Source organism: Odocoileus virginianus, chromosome 17 (genome assembly GCF_023699985.2).
Source record: "Odocoileus virginianus isolate 20LAN1187 ecotype Illinois chromosome 17, Ovbor_1.2, whole genome shotgun sequence".
NCBI lineage: Eukaryota > Metazoa > Chordata > Mammalia > Artiodactyla > Cervidae > Odocoileus > Odocoileus virginianus.
The window spans coordinates 29666794-29681616 of record NC_069690.1 but is presented as its reverse complement, the minus strand read 5'-3'; the positions used below and the strand labels follow the sequence as shown (position 1 = coordinate 29681616).

General features: G+C 46.4%; 1 protein-coding gene across 3 annotated transcripts in view; it reads right to left on the bottom strand.

The window, feature by feature from the left end:
- Positions 1-14823, bottom strand: part of MYOCD (myocardin) — an 84560-nt gene that overhangs the window by 13192 nt on the left and 56545 nt on the right. For all 3 annotated transcript variants that reach the window (XM_070479124.1, XM_070479125.1, XM_070479126.1), the window contains 5 exons: positions 13955-14130; positions 9928-10041; positions 5794-6038; positions 4681-4834; positions 271-1212 (listed from right to left, as the gene is read on the bottom strand). In XM_070479124.1, coding sequence (XP_070335225.1) covers positions 271-1212; positions 4681-4834; positions 5794-6038; positions 9928-10041; positions 13955-14130 — 1631 coding nt within the window. The remainder of the gene's footprint in view (positions 1-270; positions 1213-4680; positions 4835-5793; positions 6039-9927; positions 10042-13954; positions 14131-14823) is intronic.

The window sequence follows — 14823 nt, the reverse complement described above, 5'->3', positions numbered from 1 at the left end:
TGGCTGCTTTTGGGTTCCAGGGATAGAGCTGAGTGGCTATGACAAAGACTGTACATTCCACAAAGAAATAACATTTATCATCTAGCTCTTTACAAGTTTGCCATCCTTGTCTCGTGAGTTTGTCCAACCATAAAGGCTTGTGGATCGTGGTGCCCGGGAGTTACTATCAGACTTCTAGCAAACCCTCCCCGCGCAAAGTTCCAAGGTCAGCTAGTTAGCAGTTGCAACTTTGCATTGCACTTTCAGGAAGAGCACGGGGCCAGTTCTTACCTGCGCAGTGCACACCTGGCCGCCGGCAGGTGAGGAGACCCTGTGTTCTTCTCCCTGGGCGCCTGCTGACGGGGGAAGGAAGTAATGGTTGTTCGGCGACGGGGGCAAACTGATGTGCTGCGGGCTTTTCACAGCGCCGAGGGGCGAATGCTGCGGTGAGCACTGCGGGCTGAGGAATGTGGAAGACAGTACGTTGGTCTGACCCGCGGGCTCTGCACAGTGAGTGCTCCCCAGGGGCAGGAGCGAAGCGTCTTCGCGAGGCGGCGGCGGCGGGCCCTCCGAGCCGGTGCTCTGTCTTTTCACGGCCGTTTGCCGGGAGGAGAACGGACAGCTGGACGCGGCGTCCTCCTGCTTGATGGGGGCGGCCGGGAAGGGCGGCGGCTTCTTGTCGGGACAGCCGCTCCTCTTGTGCTTCTGCAGCTGCAGCCTCAGCTCCTCCACCTGCCTCTGTTCCTGCTGGAGCTTCCAGGTGAGCTCGTTGATCACCTTCTGCTTCTCCACCAGCATCTTGTCCTTCTCCGAGTCTAGCCCGTCCAGCTCCGGAAGCATGGAGCCGCCGTTCAGACTGCCCATGAGGGTTTCCTCGGCGCACGCGGGGACCGGGGAGGGATGCAGGCCGAAGGATGGGGAGGCGTCGTTGAAGGTGTCCGGCAGGGACCCCGCCACCGACAGGTCAGACGAGGCGGGCGAGATCGGGGGGCTGGAGCTAGTGCTGCCGAAGTGGTAGAAGCCGTTGGACAGGGCGCCGGTGGAGGGGGAGGACTGGTAACTGGGCAGCGCGTTGCTGGGCGTCACCGGAAAGGTGACCGTCGTGATGTCACCGAAGTTGGGCACAGGGTTCCCAGAGCAGTCCTGGAAGGGCCGGAGTCGGTCCATGAGGGCTGTCTTGGTACCGGACACGGGCAAACCTCGTATTCGAAGCTGTTGTCTTAACTCAGAGACCTGAAGGAGCCAGACTGGCGTTAGGGCTGGTTAGTGACAATCTGTTTTTTTCCTAAAGTATTGTTACGGCACCTTTAAGATGTCACACATGGAATCTAACATGTCCCCGTATTTGTTTCCGATTTTGATATCATCTTGCACATTTTTAATGATTTGAAAAAAAAATCATACACCATGTTTTCACAGTCTCAGATTACAGAAACATCCAGCTTAGATGAACCACAGGGGTCATCTGGTCTACTGCTTTGCAACGCCCATCCTGGTCCTTGCCCCCACTTAACAGGTGAGAAAGCTGGTACCTGCCTGGGTTTAGACATCAACACTTAACCAACAACACAGGACAGCCTGACATGCCAGGGTCTCTGTGCCCTTGGTGAACATCCTGCTCACCCCATCTTCCCCACACCTGGCAAGAGCATTAGAGCAGAGCCATGCCCCCCTATGGGGTTCCTGATTCAGCAAGTCTGGGTTGGGCACTGGGAATCTGGGTCTTGAACAAGTTCCCGGAGGATGCTGTCAGTGCCAGGACCAGGCTTTGAGCATCACGGTTCTGCGTTACCATGAATGTCCTAATTTTAGTCACTGGCTGGATAACGGTCATATACTGAGAGAAGTGTGTGCAGAGATGAGACCATCAGTTCAAATCCTGGCCCCGCCTTCTCCCAGCTTAGTGATCGCTCTGTGAAATGGGGTGACAGTATCTCTCTTACACATTTTTGTGGGGATGGAAATGGCTTAGGACTTGTAAAGGGCTTGGAGTAGTGCCTCACAATTGTTGGTGCAAGGTGCTTGCTTTATTATTATGCGGATTCACATGTATTTATTTTAACCCCACATTTATATATATAAATGTTTGTTGCTGTTGTGTTAGTCACCTCAGTCCAACTCTTTTCGACCCCATGGACTGTAGCCCACCAAGCTCCTCTGTACATGGGATTTCCCAGGCAAGAATACTGGAGTGGGTTGCCATTTCCTTCTCCAGGTGATCTTCCTGTCCCAGGGATCAAACTTGTGTTTCATGTGTTGGCAAGTGGATTCTTTACCACTGAGCCACCAGGGACGCCTATAAATATGTGTATATGTATATATTGAAACCTTTGCTTACACATGAAAACATCTGGATTAAAAATAAGCTAAAGTTCTAACAACAGTTCTCTTTATCTGTATTTCTAAAATAGCCCTCATCAGCATATTACTTTTGTAATCAAATACCTAAGTGTCAATAATTCCATACAACAGCCAGAAATTGGTAGGGATATATTCTTCTGACATTTTGTACAAAAAGGTCTTTTTGAGTCTCAAAGCTAAGAGGCTAATAATAAAAATACTGACCACAAAACTGAAAACTATAAGTCAAAAATACTGGGAGAAAATCCAAATAGCCATCTCACTAAAAAAAACCCCAAAAAACTGCAGGGTAAAAGAGTATCCAAAGGAATATCAGTGTATCCAAAGGAAAATATTGACATCCAAACTAAAACTGGGTTATGGACATGATCCAACCCTTCACAAACAAAAGATAAAATTAAAAGAAAATGGGGACTCCCCCATCAGTCCATTGGTTAAGACTTCACCTCCCAATGCAAGAGGTGTGGGTTCGATTCCTGGTTGGGAAGCTGAGATTCCACATGCCTTGTGGCCAAAACACCAAAAGATAAAACAAGCAATATTGTAACAAATTCAATAAAGACCTGAAATAAGGTTCACATCAAAAAAAAAAAAAATCCTTAAAAATATTAAAAGAAAAATGACCTATAACATCTGTGTACCAGCTAGTATTCCAAGAAATACATACATAGCTTTGTGTTCACCAGATGGACAAAGAAATGAATAATAACACTTTGTGTCAGTGAAGTAGCAGCAAAAATAACTGTATAAAAATGTTAAGAAAAAAAAAAAAGCTTTTTAAACCTTGCTATTCTGAGCGTGGCCATGGGCCCAGCAGCATCAGACAGCATCTGGGAACTTAGGATGGAAATGCAGACTCTCAGGGCCCTCGCCACACCTATCGAGTCAGAATCTGCATTTGACCACGAGCCCCAGGTGGGCCGCTGGGCACATGCCACTTGAGGAGTGTTGCCCTAACACAGTCCTTCTGGGAATAGATTGGCACAAACATTCGGGACAGGAATGTGGCAAAATGGACCAAGAGCTTTCAAAAATAGTCATGTGTTTAGGTCCAAGCGTTCCACTCCTGTGTATGCAGCCTGGGGAGATAATTAGAGAAATTAAATGTGCATGCGAATTATACTTTTAATAGCAAAAATTTGGAAGCAAAAGTCCAATAGTTGGAGGTCAATGAGGTGGAGAAATGATATGCCAGTACTAAAAAGAAAGACCTTACTGAATATTAAAAGTTATGAAAAAGTCCATGATAAATAAAATAGAAAAGTATGCCAGAAGTGTATACTCACATAATTATTTTAAAACCAAACACGTTCACAAATATTTTAAGTCTAGAAGGAAATCTATAGAATCTCTGAGTCAATTGTCTTTTGAAATACTTTTTTTATACACTATCATATTTCAGTAGTGAATATATATTACCTTAAGAGTTATTTAAAAAATTATCTTAAAAGGGATTGCAATTACTTACTGTATCACAAGCAATATAATATGCTCTCAGCCCCCTAGCGTGGCTAGTATTGTCCTACCATTTTCTTTTATATTCACTGGTTTGAAAAAGTGGAAAAATGGCAACTCATTATTGTTTTAATTTAGAATTAATTAAAATTAATGAGTTCTACATTTATTTTTAGAATCTGCTCTGGCACTGAATAATTTAAACTACATTATTAAATAATGCAGCTCGTATTCTAAAATAAAATGAATACTTGTTCAGTTCACTTTAAATTTCAGACTATTATGCTGTGTAGGCTTGCTTGGCACAAAGATTTGTATTCACCTCTTTCATACACTCACTGGTGTTTTTATTGTTGATGAATTTTTAAGTCAAACCAGCCAATCTTAAAGGAAATCAACCCTGAATATTCACTGGAAGGACTGATGCTGGAGATGAAACTCTAATACTTTGGCCACCGGATGTGAAGAGCCAACTTATTGGAAAAGACCCTGATGCTGGGAAAGGTTGAGGGCAGGAGGAGAAGGGGGCAGCAGAAGATGAGACGGTTGGATGGCATCACCAACTCAATGGACGTGAGTTTGAGCAAACTCTGGGAGATGGTGAAGGCCGGGGAACCCTGGCATGCTGCTGCAGTCTGTGGCGTCACAAAGCGTCACACATGGCTGAGCCACTGAACAGCAGGCCTTCCCTGATGGCCCAGTGGCTGAGACTCTGTGCTCCCAACGCAGGGGACCTGGGCTCCATCCCTGCTCAGGGGACTAGATCCCACACTCTGCAACTAAAGATCCTGCATGCCGCAACCAAGACCCGGCAAGGCCAAATAAACATATAAATATTTTAAAAATATTTGTTTTAAAAAACCAAAATAATGCCAAACCCTATACCTTCAGATCATCTAGGTTGGATGGGAGTGGGCCTGGCTTGAGAGAAGAGACACCAGTTTGTCCAGAAAAGCTGTTTTTGGCAGGAGACAGAGGGGTACTGCTCAACGGTGCTGAAGCAGCGTTTGGATTTCTGGCCATCTGCTCATTTGGTTCCCTGTAAAACAAACACAGAAGAGGTACTGAAAATACAGTCAAATTTATGTATGGGGATATGACATTGTGATTTATAATAGGAAATGTATATATTTGGTCTTCATCCTGGTTTCTGCACAGCTCCTAAAACCCTGGGGGTTTCCTAAGTCAGGAGAACAGGCTGTCTTTTGTTATCCTAATGAGGTGACTGTTGGAAGCCACATAAGCATGGAGGCTGGTGGCCTGGAGACTGAACCATGAGATTAGAGAGTTGGAGTTTTCAGTCCCACCCCTGACCTTTACAGAAGAGAAACAGCTGGAGGTCGAGTTGATTCACAATGGCCAATGATCTACTCAATAATGTAACGAAGCCTCTATAAAAACCCAAAAGAATGGGGTTCGGAGAGCTTCCAGGTTTTGTAGCAGATGGAAATTTGGGGAGAGTGGTGTATCTGGAGGGACATGGATGCTCTGCCTGACTCCCATGTACCCTGCCCCGAGCCTCTCTTGCATCTGGCTGTTCCCATGAGGAGCTATGTGCTTTTACAACAGACCAGTAGTCTATTAAGTAATATGTTTCTCTGAGTTCTGTGAGTAACTCTAGCAAATTAATTGGAACTCAAGGAAGAGGTTATTGGAACGTCCAGTTGATAGCTGGTCTGTCAGAAGGACAGGTGATAACTTGGACTTGTGACTGGTGCCCGGAGGGTGAGGGGCCAGTCTTGGGGGACTAAGCCCCAAGCTGTGAGACTGAGATCCAACACCATCTCTGGGGCATCAGAACTGAATTGAGCTGTGGGACCCCCCACCCCACCCCAGCTGGTGTCGGAGAGGTGTCTGGTGGTATGGCGAAGACTGGGTGACCTGGCCACCAGGACGCGGTGTGGGGTGGGACCCGCTGGGGCCTCTGATGGAGAAGCCACAGCCAGCCTCCATCCCCGGTGCCCCGCGCCCCCCACCCCCTGGGCTTGCCCGACTTACTTGAGTGGAGCTGCGCGCAGCCCGGGGTAGCTGAAGCGGTGCTGCTGCTGCTGGCTGAGGATCTGCAGCTGCAGAAAGAGCTGCTGCTGCTGGAGCAGCCGGGCGTAGGCGGAGTCCATGGGCGGAGGGGACTTCTCGGCCTTCTGGTCCGGGGGGATGTACTGGTGGTATTTGAGCTTCTTCACCTTCGGCTTGGGGTCCTTGGGCTTTTTGTGGCGGTTCTTGCTGTCACCCAAGGACTTGGACTGCAAAGTGGGTGGAGACACGGCATGTGCTTTTAGGTGGTGGATGGGAACGGCTTGGCGTCAGGAATATTATCTCTAGATTGTATCTGATGGATGCTCTTGGGCTCCCAACACACAATATAGCAAAGACAGGAGGCACAATGAGACGTTAGGACGTTAAGGTACCTAACAAACAAATCCATGCAAATACAACGCAAAGGACGGACACTCCTTAGCCAGGAAGTCTTGAGTCTTAGAAGTGGCTTCGGAGAACCTCCTTCCCAGAACAGAGAGGTTAAGTCTATGTGTCAGTGAGGCCAGCTTCCTAACCTAAAACCTAAATCTGATGACTAATGAAGACGACATTCTGTTCTTGGGTTAGATTCATAAGAAGGTTCTTTTAAAAAAAAAAAAGTTTGACATGGACCATTTTTAAAGTCTTTATTGAATCTGTTGCACTGTTGTTTCTCTTTTGGTTTTTTGGTCGTGAAGCATGTGGGATCTTTGCTGCCCAACCAGGGATCAGACCCACACTCCCCGCACTGAAAGGGGAAGTCCTAACCATTGCACCACCAGGGAGGTCCCAAGAAGGTTCTTTCGTCTGTCTATGTGTCATCATCTGTAGGGAAGCTCCTTGTGAGCTGACTTATTAACAACATGAAAGAAGATGAAATTAAGGCTGTCTCTAAAAACCCCAAAGGTGGATTCTTGTTGCTTCTAAATCAATTCCCCTTCCCACCAAATACTGATATAAGATCAGGAAGTGACACCCTCTGAACTAAAGATTCTTCACTGACTATAGGAAGGACAAGTTACCCACTGAGACCTTTCCAGAAGTTACCAATCATGGTGTACGATTTGGACCCTTGAAAAAAGTTAAGGACAGAGGCCTGGAAGTAAAGACACGTTTTTGAATGTGGTATAGTTATCCAACTTTACCACATCTCAATGACCCCGACCTGCAAGTTGGGTAAAATATTCTCTACTTTTGATCTCAGTAACCAATGGGAGGATGGTAAAGTATATTGTTGAAACAATAAGATTTCAAAGGACAGTGTGATTATATTTATAACCTGTTCCTGAAATCCAAAGACCTCCAGAGATTGAGAAGCAGTAGATGTGTATTTCAATCAGTTAAAAAAAAATGTCCAATCCCTGACTGTATTACAGAAGATTGAAATGAACAGGGATGTGATGATGGAAGGGTCTTGATCTGAGGACAAGCTGGCGGGGGAAGATGTGGTACCAGCAGTTTCCAGAAGAGGGAGCTCCTGAATAGCCAGCAGGCAGGTTGTCACCGGGCAGCTTTCCCATTTTAACTACAAAACACACATCTGAAGGTGACCTATTGGATTTGCTTTTCTCTGACTCAGCGTGCCCGTCCACCAAAGCCTTTTGTGTGTGTGTTTTCTCAGGAAGGCTTCTTCTTGTACACTTAGCTCAAGGATTCCTATGGGCCGGGGGCCCTCCTCCCTGCTCATTCATCGATGGGTTAGTGCTCCAGGCAGTGAGTCAGCCTTCTGTTCTTGGGAGAGTTTCCCCCGAGCTCCTGCAGTCAGCTCTGCCCTGCTCCCAGTCCTCCTAGGACCTGCTTGTCTGGGGAAGCTGCAGCCTTGTGTCTAAAGCAACTAAATCAGGGGCTCAGTCATCTTCTCTATTTGTTGCCTTATTATCACAGAGACTGTCTGCATTCAAAAGGTATTGTAAATCGGACCATTTTCTCCAGATAGTGAGGAGCACAGACCACTGAACCCACGGAACTCTGAATCACTGAAACTTTTACATGGGCTGCGCTCATTTGCTGAGTCATGTCTGACTCCATACAGCCCCGTGGACTGGAGCCCGCCAGGCTTCTCTGTCCATGGGCTTCTCCAGGCAAGAATGCTGGAGTGGGTTGCCATGCCCTCCTCCAGGGGATCTTCCCAACCCAGGAGTCAAACCCACATCCCTTACATCTTCATGGGCAGGCAGGTTTTTTTTTTTCACCACTAGTGCCACATGGGAAGCACACTTGTAACTGTATTATAGTTGCATATTTCTGACAAGACTCTTCATTGAAACTGATTGTCCTTTCTCAGGACTATTACTACACTTTCTTAGTATGAAGAGGCTGAAGGCTTGGCTCATTTGCATTCAGCTAAGTTCAGTCGCTCAGTTGCATCTGACTCCTTGCGACCCCATGGACTGCAGCACGCCAGGCCTCCTTGTCCATCACCAACTCCCGGAGCTTACTCAAACTCATGTCTATCGAGTCAGTGATGCCATCCAAACATCTCATCCTCTGTTGTCCCCTTCTCCTCCTGCCTTCAATCTCTCCCAGCATCAGGGTCTTTTCCAACTCATTTGCATTAGGCAAAATTTAAACACTTCAGTAGAAATATTAATACAATTTCTCTTTGCTCCCAATGGTGGAAATCACTGAATCATATTAATGTGCTCCCAAATCAATATGTTTCCTCCCTCCACCTGTAATGAACAAAATTCACCAATAGCCACATAATTTCAAAGCTGTTGAGCTGAGTGGATTGTGAAGTGAAAGTCGCTCAGTCATGTCCGACTCTTTGTGACTCCATGGACAAGTCCATGGAATTCTCCAGGTCAGAATTCTGGAGTGGGTTCCCTTCTCCAGGAAACCTTCCCAACCCAGGGATTGAACCTAGGTCTCCTGGTGTCTCCTGCGTTGGCGGGTGGATTCTTTACCAGCTGATCCACCAGGGAAGAGTGGATTGTAGGCTGGGTTTAGGCCACTGCAGTCTGGGGAGCTTCCCTGGGAATTAGAAATGCCTGCCATCCATTCAGAACATGAAAACTAGTTTTGTGGGCTTCCTGGTGGCTCCGTGGTAAATAATCTGGCTGCCAGTGCAGGAAACACGGGTTTGATCCCTGATCCAGGAAGATCCCACAGCAACTAAGCCTGAGGACCACAGCTATTGAGCCTGTGCTCTAGAGCCTGTGAGGCACAACTACTGAAGCCCGAGCGCCCTAGAGCCCGCGCTCTGCACCAGGAGAAGCCACAGCGATGAGAAGCCCACCCACTGCAACTAGAGAGTAGTTCCCACTCTCTGCAACTAGAGAAAAGCCCATCAGCATGATGACCGGCACAGCCATAAATAAACAAATAAAAAAAAAAAAAGAAAACGACTCTTGTGTATATGCAGTGGAGGGGGTGGCAGGGCCATTACTTTAACACTGATTCTTACTCAATTTACAAGCTTTTAAAAGTATTTCTTAAGAATCATCTCAGCATTAAGTGCCAGCTTTAGAACTGAGAAAATATTAATATGCCCCCAAATCAATGGGAAGTTATTTGGGATAAAATATTATGAAAAAAAGTCAAATGACTACCAGTTAACTGAGGAGAAAATACTTTGTGAACTGTTAGATATGACACTGAGAAAATTAAAACCAAACTACGCGATCCTGCTTATTCTGTGCCTCTTGCTAATATAAGCCCTCCCTTCATCTTTATGTCCACAGGGAGACTGGCTTGAATGACGGAGGTTTTACTTTAGGCAAGGCTGTCAGGCTGGCCTCCCTTGTGTAAAAGCCCCTGCTCTATACCTGTGTTAAGGCGCGTGCAAATCCTGTGTGCATTGCAGTCAGTATCTGTCTCTAGGCTAAGCTACTGGAGGTTTTCAAGTCAGGAACCTGCTGGCTGAACTGTGAGCCCGAAGAAAGGAGCGATAGATGCTTCTCTTCGGTGGGGAAGACCCCTGATGGGCAAGAGCGCCTTGGTCCACGTACACTGACGGCCCACTTCTCAACCCCTGTCTAGCGATGCTCCCAGTGGACTGAATCCATCCATCGGTCACATGACTCTCCCCGTTGCCAGACCTGACTCAGCACACCCCGCCCCACAGTGGCCCGTGAGCGGCATGCTCGGGCGGGCGTGGAGGCTGGTCCATCCTACCTTTACGGCTGTGTGCACAGGGATGGGGTTGCCCAGGGAGCCAAGCCCCTGCTTGCCCGGGTCTGGCTGGTTGCCGGGTTGTGGGGCTGAGTCACTCCTCTCATTTTCTGGATCCTGAAAATCCAAATTTGAGCCTGATTAGGATGCAGGAGTAGAAACTGTGACACGGAAATGTTGCAGTGGAGGCGCCCACCCTCACCCCCCAGGTCTGCTGTGTTAATCCCAGCTTCTTATCTGAGGAAAACCTCAGGCTCTGTCCCTGGGGGTGGAGAGTCAGGTACATGATTTGTCAACCAACTGAGGACCCTTTTTAAGAGAGAAAGCAAACATGATAAACAATCATCCCATCCAACAGGTGTAGAACTGGCTTGGGCTAGGTGAACTGGGACATCTGGTCACCCTGTGGGCAGGATCCACCTACTTGCAGTCAGGTCTACATGCTGGAATTGACAGTGGGATTGAAAAAGAGAGGAAGTGGGAGGAATGAGTGGAGGAACTTTGGGGGAAAGTTAGGACAATGAAAAGGCTAGATGAGAAGGGGGTTGGCAAATGGAAGGAAAGTGTGTAGGTATTTGTGTGTACGTGTGTCTCTGTATCTGTGTATATGTCTCTGTGTATGCCTCTGTAATGTATGTGTGCATATGTGTATGTATATACATTCCTTTGCGTGTGTGTCTCTGTGTGCATACATGTGTGTCTGTGTGAATGTCTGTGTATATAAATATGTGTGTGCATGGGTGCAGCATCAGGAAGACCTTAATGAGAGGCACGTTCCCACCCGCAGAGGATGCAGAAATGAACACAGCATCCTCTTCCTCTCCCACAATCCTATGCCGTGACTTTGAGGAAAGGCCCCTGAGCTGCCCAGTCTTTGCCTGGGCACGTATCAAAGGTTTGGAGCATCCTTTTCTCTCAGAGCCCATGCCCTCATCTATCACTTGAGGCTGCCGGGTTAACGGATGTAAAATGATTTTTGCATTTTGCCTGACACTGCTCAGTGCTCATTCACTTCTTCCCCACTTCAAGGGTGAAAAAGAAAAGTGTGTGTCTTCTTCCCAAAACATCTTTAAATCAGAAGCTGAGGAATTTACTATCAGAGAAATAAGAATACAAATGGCCCGATGTACTATTTGATGTTATCAAAGACGCTGGGCTGCAAAGAAGCTCGGGATGCAGGGAAGAAAGAATGCTTTGATTACAAACTCTTGCACAATAAGCATGCAGCTCTTTGGCTCTGCTTTTTCTGTCTTCTGTCTCCTTTTCATTCCACATTTCCTCCTGGCAGCCTTGAATTTGCCCTGATGGAGTGAAGAGGGGCCTGACAATGACCGGTAACAGTGCAGTTTCAGGAGAGAGCGTCATGGTAAATAACTCCTGAAACTGTCTCTGATCCCTCCATGCTTTACAGTTTAAAAATGTTTTCAACTAATATGGGTTTAAGTACAAACATCCAGCTATACAATAAATCGGGCTTCCCTGGTAGCTCAGCAGTAAAGAATCTACCTGCAATGTAGGAGACCCAGGTTCAATCCCTGGGTTGGGAAGACCCTCTGGAAAAGGAAATGGCAACCCACTCCAATATTCTTGCCTGGAGCATTCCATGGACTGAGGAGCCTGGCAGGCTATAGTCCATGGGGTTGCAAAGAGTTGGAAGTTTGAGCTTCTAATACACACACAAATACAATAAATAAATCCTGGGGGTATTATGTTCAGCATGGTGACCACAGTTAACAAGACTGCATGGTCTCTTTGAAAGTTCCTAAGAGAGTAGATTTTAAAGACTCTCATCACTAGAAAGAAAATTTGTAACTATACATGAAGATGGATGCTAACTAGAATTATCCTGGTGATCATTTCACAATATACATGATGATATATTGTATCTATCATATATATTGTGAAATACACATATAATTCACACATATATTATTATACATCACATGCGTATGTTATATTTCACAATATATACAGTAGATATAATATCCAACAATTATGTCCTACATCTGATATTGTATATACTGTATACATTGTGTATTTCATGACATATATGGTATCAAACAGTTGTGGTGAACACTTTAAATTAATACAATGTTAGATGCCATTATACCTCAATTAAAAACTTAAAAGTGCACACAGATATAAAATATCTATATATAATAAAAATAAGATATAAGATATCAATATAGATAATTAAAATACATAAAATAATGCATGCTCAGTTGTTAAGCTGTGTCCAACTCTTTTTCGACCTCAGGGACTATAGCCCACCAGGCTCCTTTGTCCATGATGTTTCCCAGGCAAGAATACTGGAATGGGTTACCATTTCCTTCTCCAGGGGATCTTCCTGACCCAGGGATTAAACCCGAATCACTTTTGTCTCCTACATTGGCAGGCAGGTTCTTTACCACTGAGCTACCAGGGAAGCCCCATGTAAAATAATACATGTTAATAAAAATATGCAATATATATATATATATATAGAGAGAGAGAGAGAGAGAGAGAGAGAAAGAGAGAGAGAGAGAGAGTATCTGATTTCAAGTCATTGAACAATTCCTGTGAGGCCAAGAGGAGTGAGATCTTCCTGAAGGGAAGGGGCTGAGGGTGGAGGGTTCTCTCCAGAGCCGGGATGTGGTGGAAGATTCACATCTTGCTGTCACACGAGTGTGACCCCTCCTCTCCCTCCTGTGCGGACATTCACACTCATCTTCTCTGGGGGCTCCAGAAATACAATCCTGCCAGGCAGAGGGGAGTGCCATCAAGACTGGATGTGGCCTCTAGAAGGGACGCTCCAGAGATTGGGGGAGGGGGTGGTCTGTGGTGCTCCTGGGGCCACACATTACTCAGCCTCACCAACTCATTTCCTTCTCTGTAACATCTGACAGAAAACACCTGCAAGGTGCCTATCACTGGTCCTGGTACATAGCTAGTGCTTAATCATGGCAGTAGCTGTTGACAGCTATCATCCTGCTCTTTATAAATGTGCTTTGAATAGTATTTGCAACATATTTTTATCATGTCTGGACAGTCTGTGGATTTGTTCAGAAAGAGGGGAGTGCTATGTTTGGGTTGGGGCTGGAGGCAGCCCTTGCAGGATTTGGTGGGTGGACGCCTGCTAAAGGCGAGAGCAGCTTGGGGCTCCTGCTTTTCAGCCAATCAGTTTTTCCAGTAGTCAAGGACGGATGTGAGACTTGGATCATAAAGAAGACCAAGTGCCAAAGAATCTGCTTTCCCATTGTGGTGCTAGAGAAGACTCTTAAGAGTCTCTTGGATGGCAAGAAGGTCAAACCAGTCAATCCTAAAGTAAATAAACCCTGAATATTCATTGGAAGGACTGATGCTAAAGATGAAGCTCTAATTCTTGGTCACCTGATGTGAAGAGCCAACTCATTGGAAAAGATTCCGATGCTGGGAAAGATTGAGGGCAGGAGGACAAGCGGGCAGCAGAGGATGAGATGAATGAAATAGCATCACTGACTCAGTGGACATGAATTTGAGCAAACTCCTGGAGACAGTGAAGGACAGAGGAGTCTGGCGTGCTGCAGTCCTTGGGATCACAAAGAGTTGGATGCGACTTAGCAACTGAACAACTACCAGCAGCACCTCCTACTCCTTCTCCCCCGATCCTGCAGTGGCAGCTCAATCACAGGAAGGACTGCTGGCTTTGAAACCAGTCCTGCAGTGGCCCCTTCTCTCCAGGAGACTGTCCACTGACTGCCAAATCTTGGGGAGCCTCATTTTTACCTTGTCTGCAAAAACGGAGATAAAAGACATCTACTTAGCCAAGTAGATACTGAAAATGTAAGTTGCAGGACATATTTCCAGGGACTCTCTCTCTCTTGGTGTTTTCTGGAAGCTCCTGCCCTCACACACAGAACCCTGAACTGAACACCGTGAGAATTAGCAACAGGACGATGTGTCGTGAAGAGACATCTCTGGGTCTAAAGAAACATCTCTATGCTAAACCCACCACAGCAGCCATGATTTCAAGACTGAAGAGACGAGCAGGCTGGAAGAGGGGTTTGTTTACCTGGACTGTCCCGCGAGGACCTGCCACAGGGGTCTCCGTAGCTTTTGTGTCTGGGGGGGATCCTGCTGAGCCCTGGAGGTCTTCCCCTCGAGTCTGATCCGGAGAAAGCCCCTCGCTGCTGCTGTCCTCCTCAAAGGCAAATGCATCGGCCGACTTGGAGAAAGTCACCTGGTTCCCTGAGGGAGGGGAAGCCAAGACTGGGTCAGCAGACACGCTTCCAGGTGTCACCCCCATCCGGAGCACTACCCGCTGCCTTCAGAGCTCCCAGCTCAAGGAACCCAGGTCTCCAGCACTGCACGTAGATTCTTTATTACCAGAGCTACCAGGGAAGCCCAAGGTAAGAGTAAAGGTATATTTAAAATGATGTGGTCTCTCCTCTATTTACTCCGTATAGGGGGACTTACATTTATAAAAGTGGCATGTTTGGCAGGGAGGAATGAGTGACATACTAAAGGTCTATCATCTCCTGTCAACCTTTACTTAGTGTTGATCCATTCCTGCACATTTTGTTATGTGAACCCCTATCTTTCTGAAGCTAAATCAGGGAAGATGAAGGAAAGAATATGTGTCACTGGAGGAGAAGGCCCCCTGTCTCCCTTGGGCTTTACGATTAGAGGTGAAAGTTGATGTGACAGAGTGCCATTTGCATCGTGTTCAAATACAAATCAGGCACCCAGCACGAAATGTTTTACAAACTTTGCTATTAAGGATAAGCCAGGGGAGCTCCTAAATTTAAATTTCTTAAAGTCAAAAGAGGGCTAATGTCACCAGGGTGTACTGAAGCCCCATTCAACAAACACATATCTGTTTATAAAAAGCCATAAATGTGTCTCAGAAACTGGAGCATGATCTTTATTATTTTTTTTTAT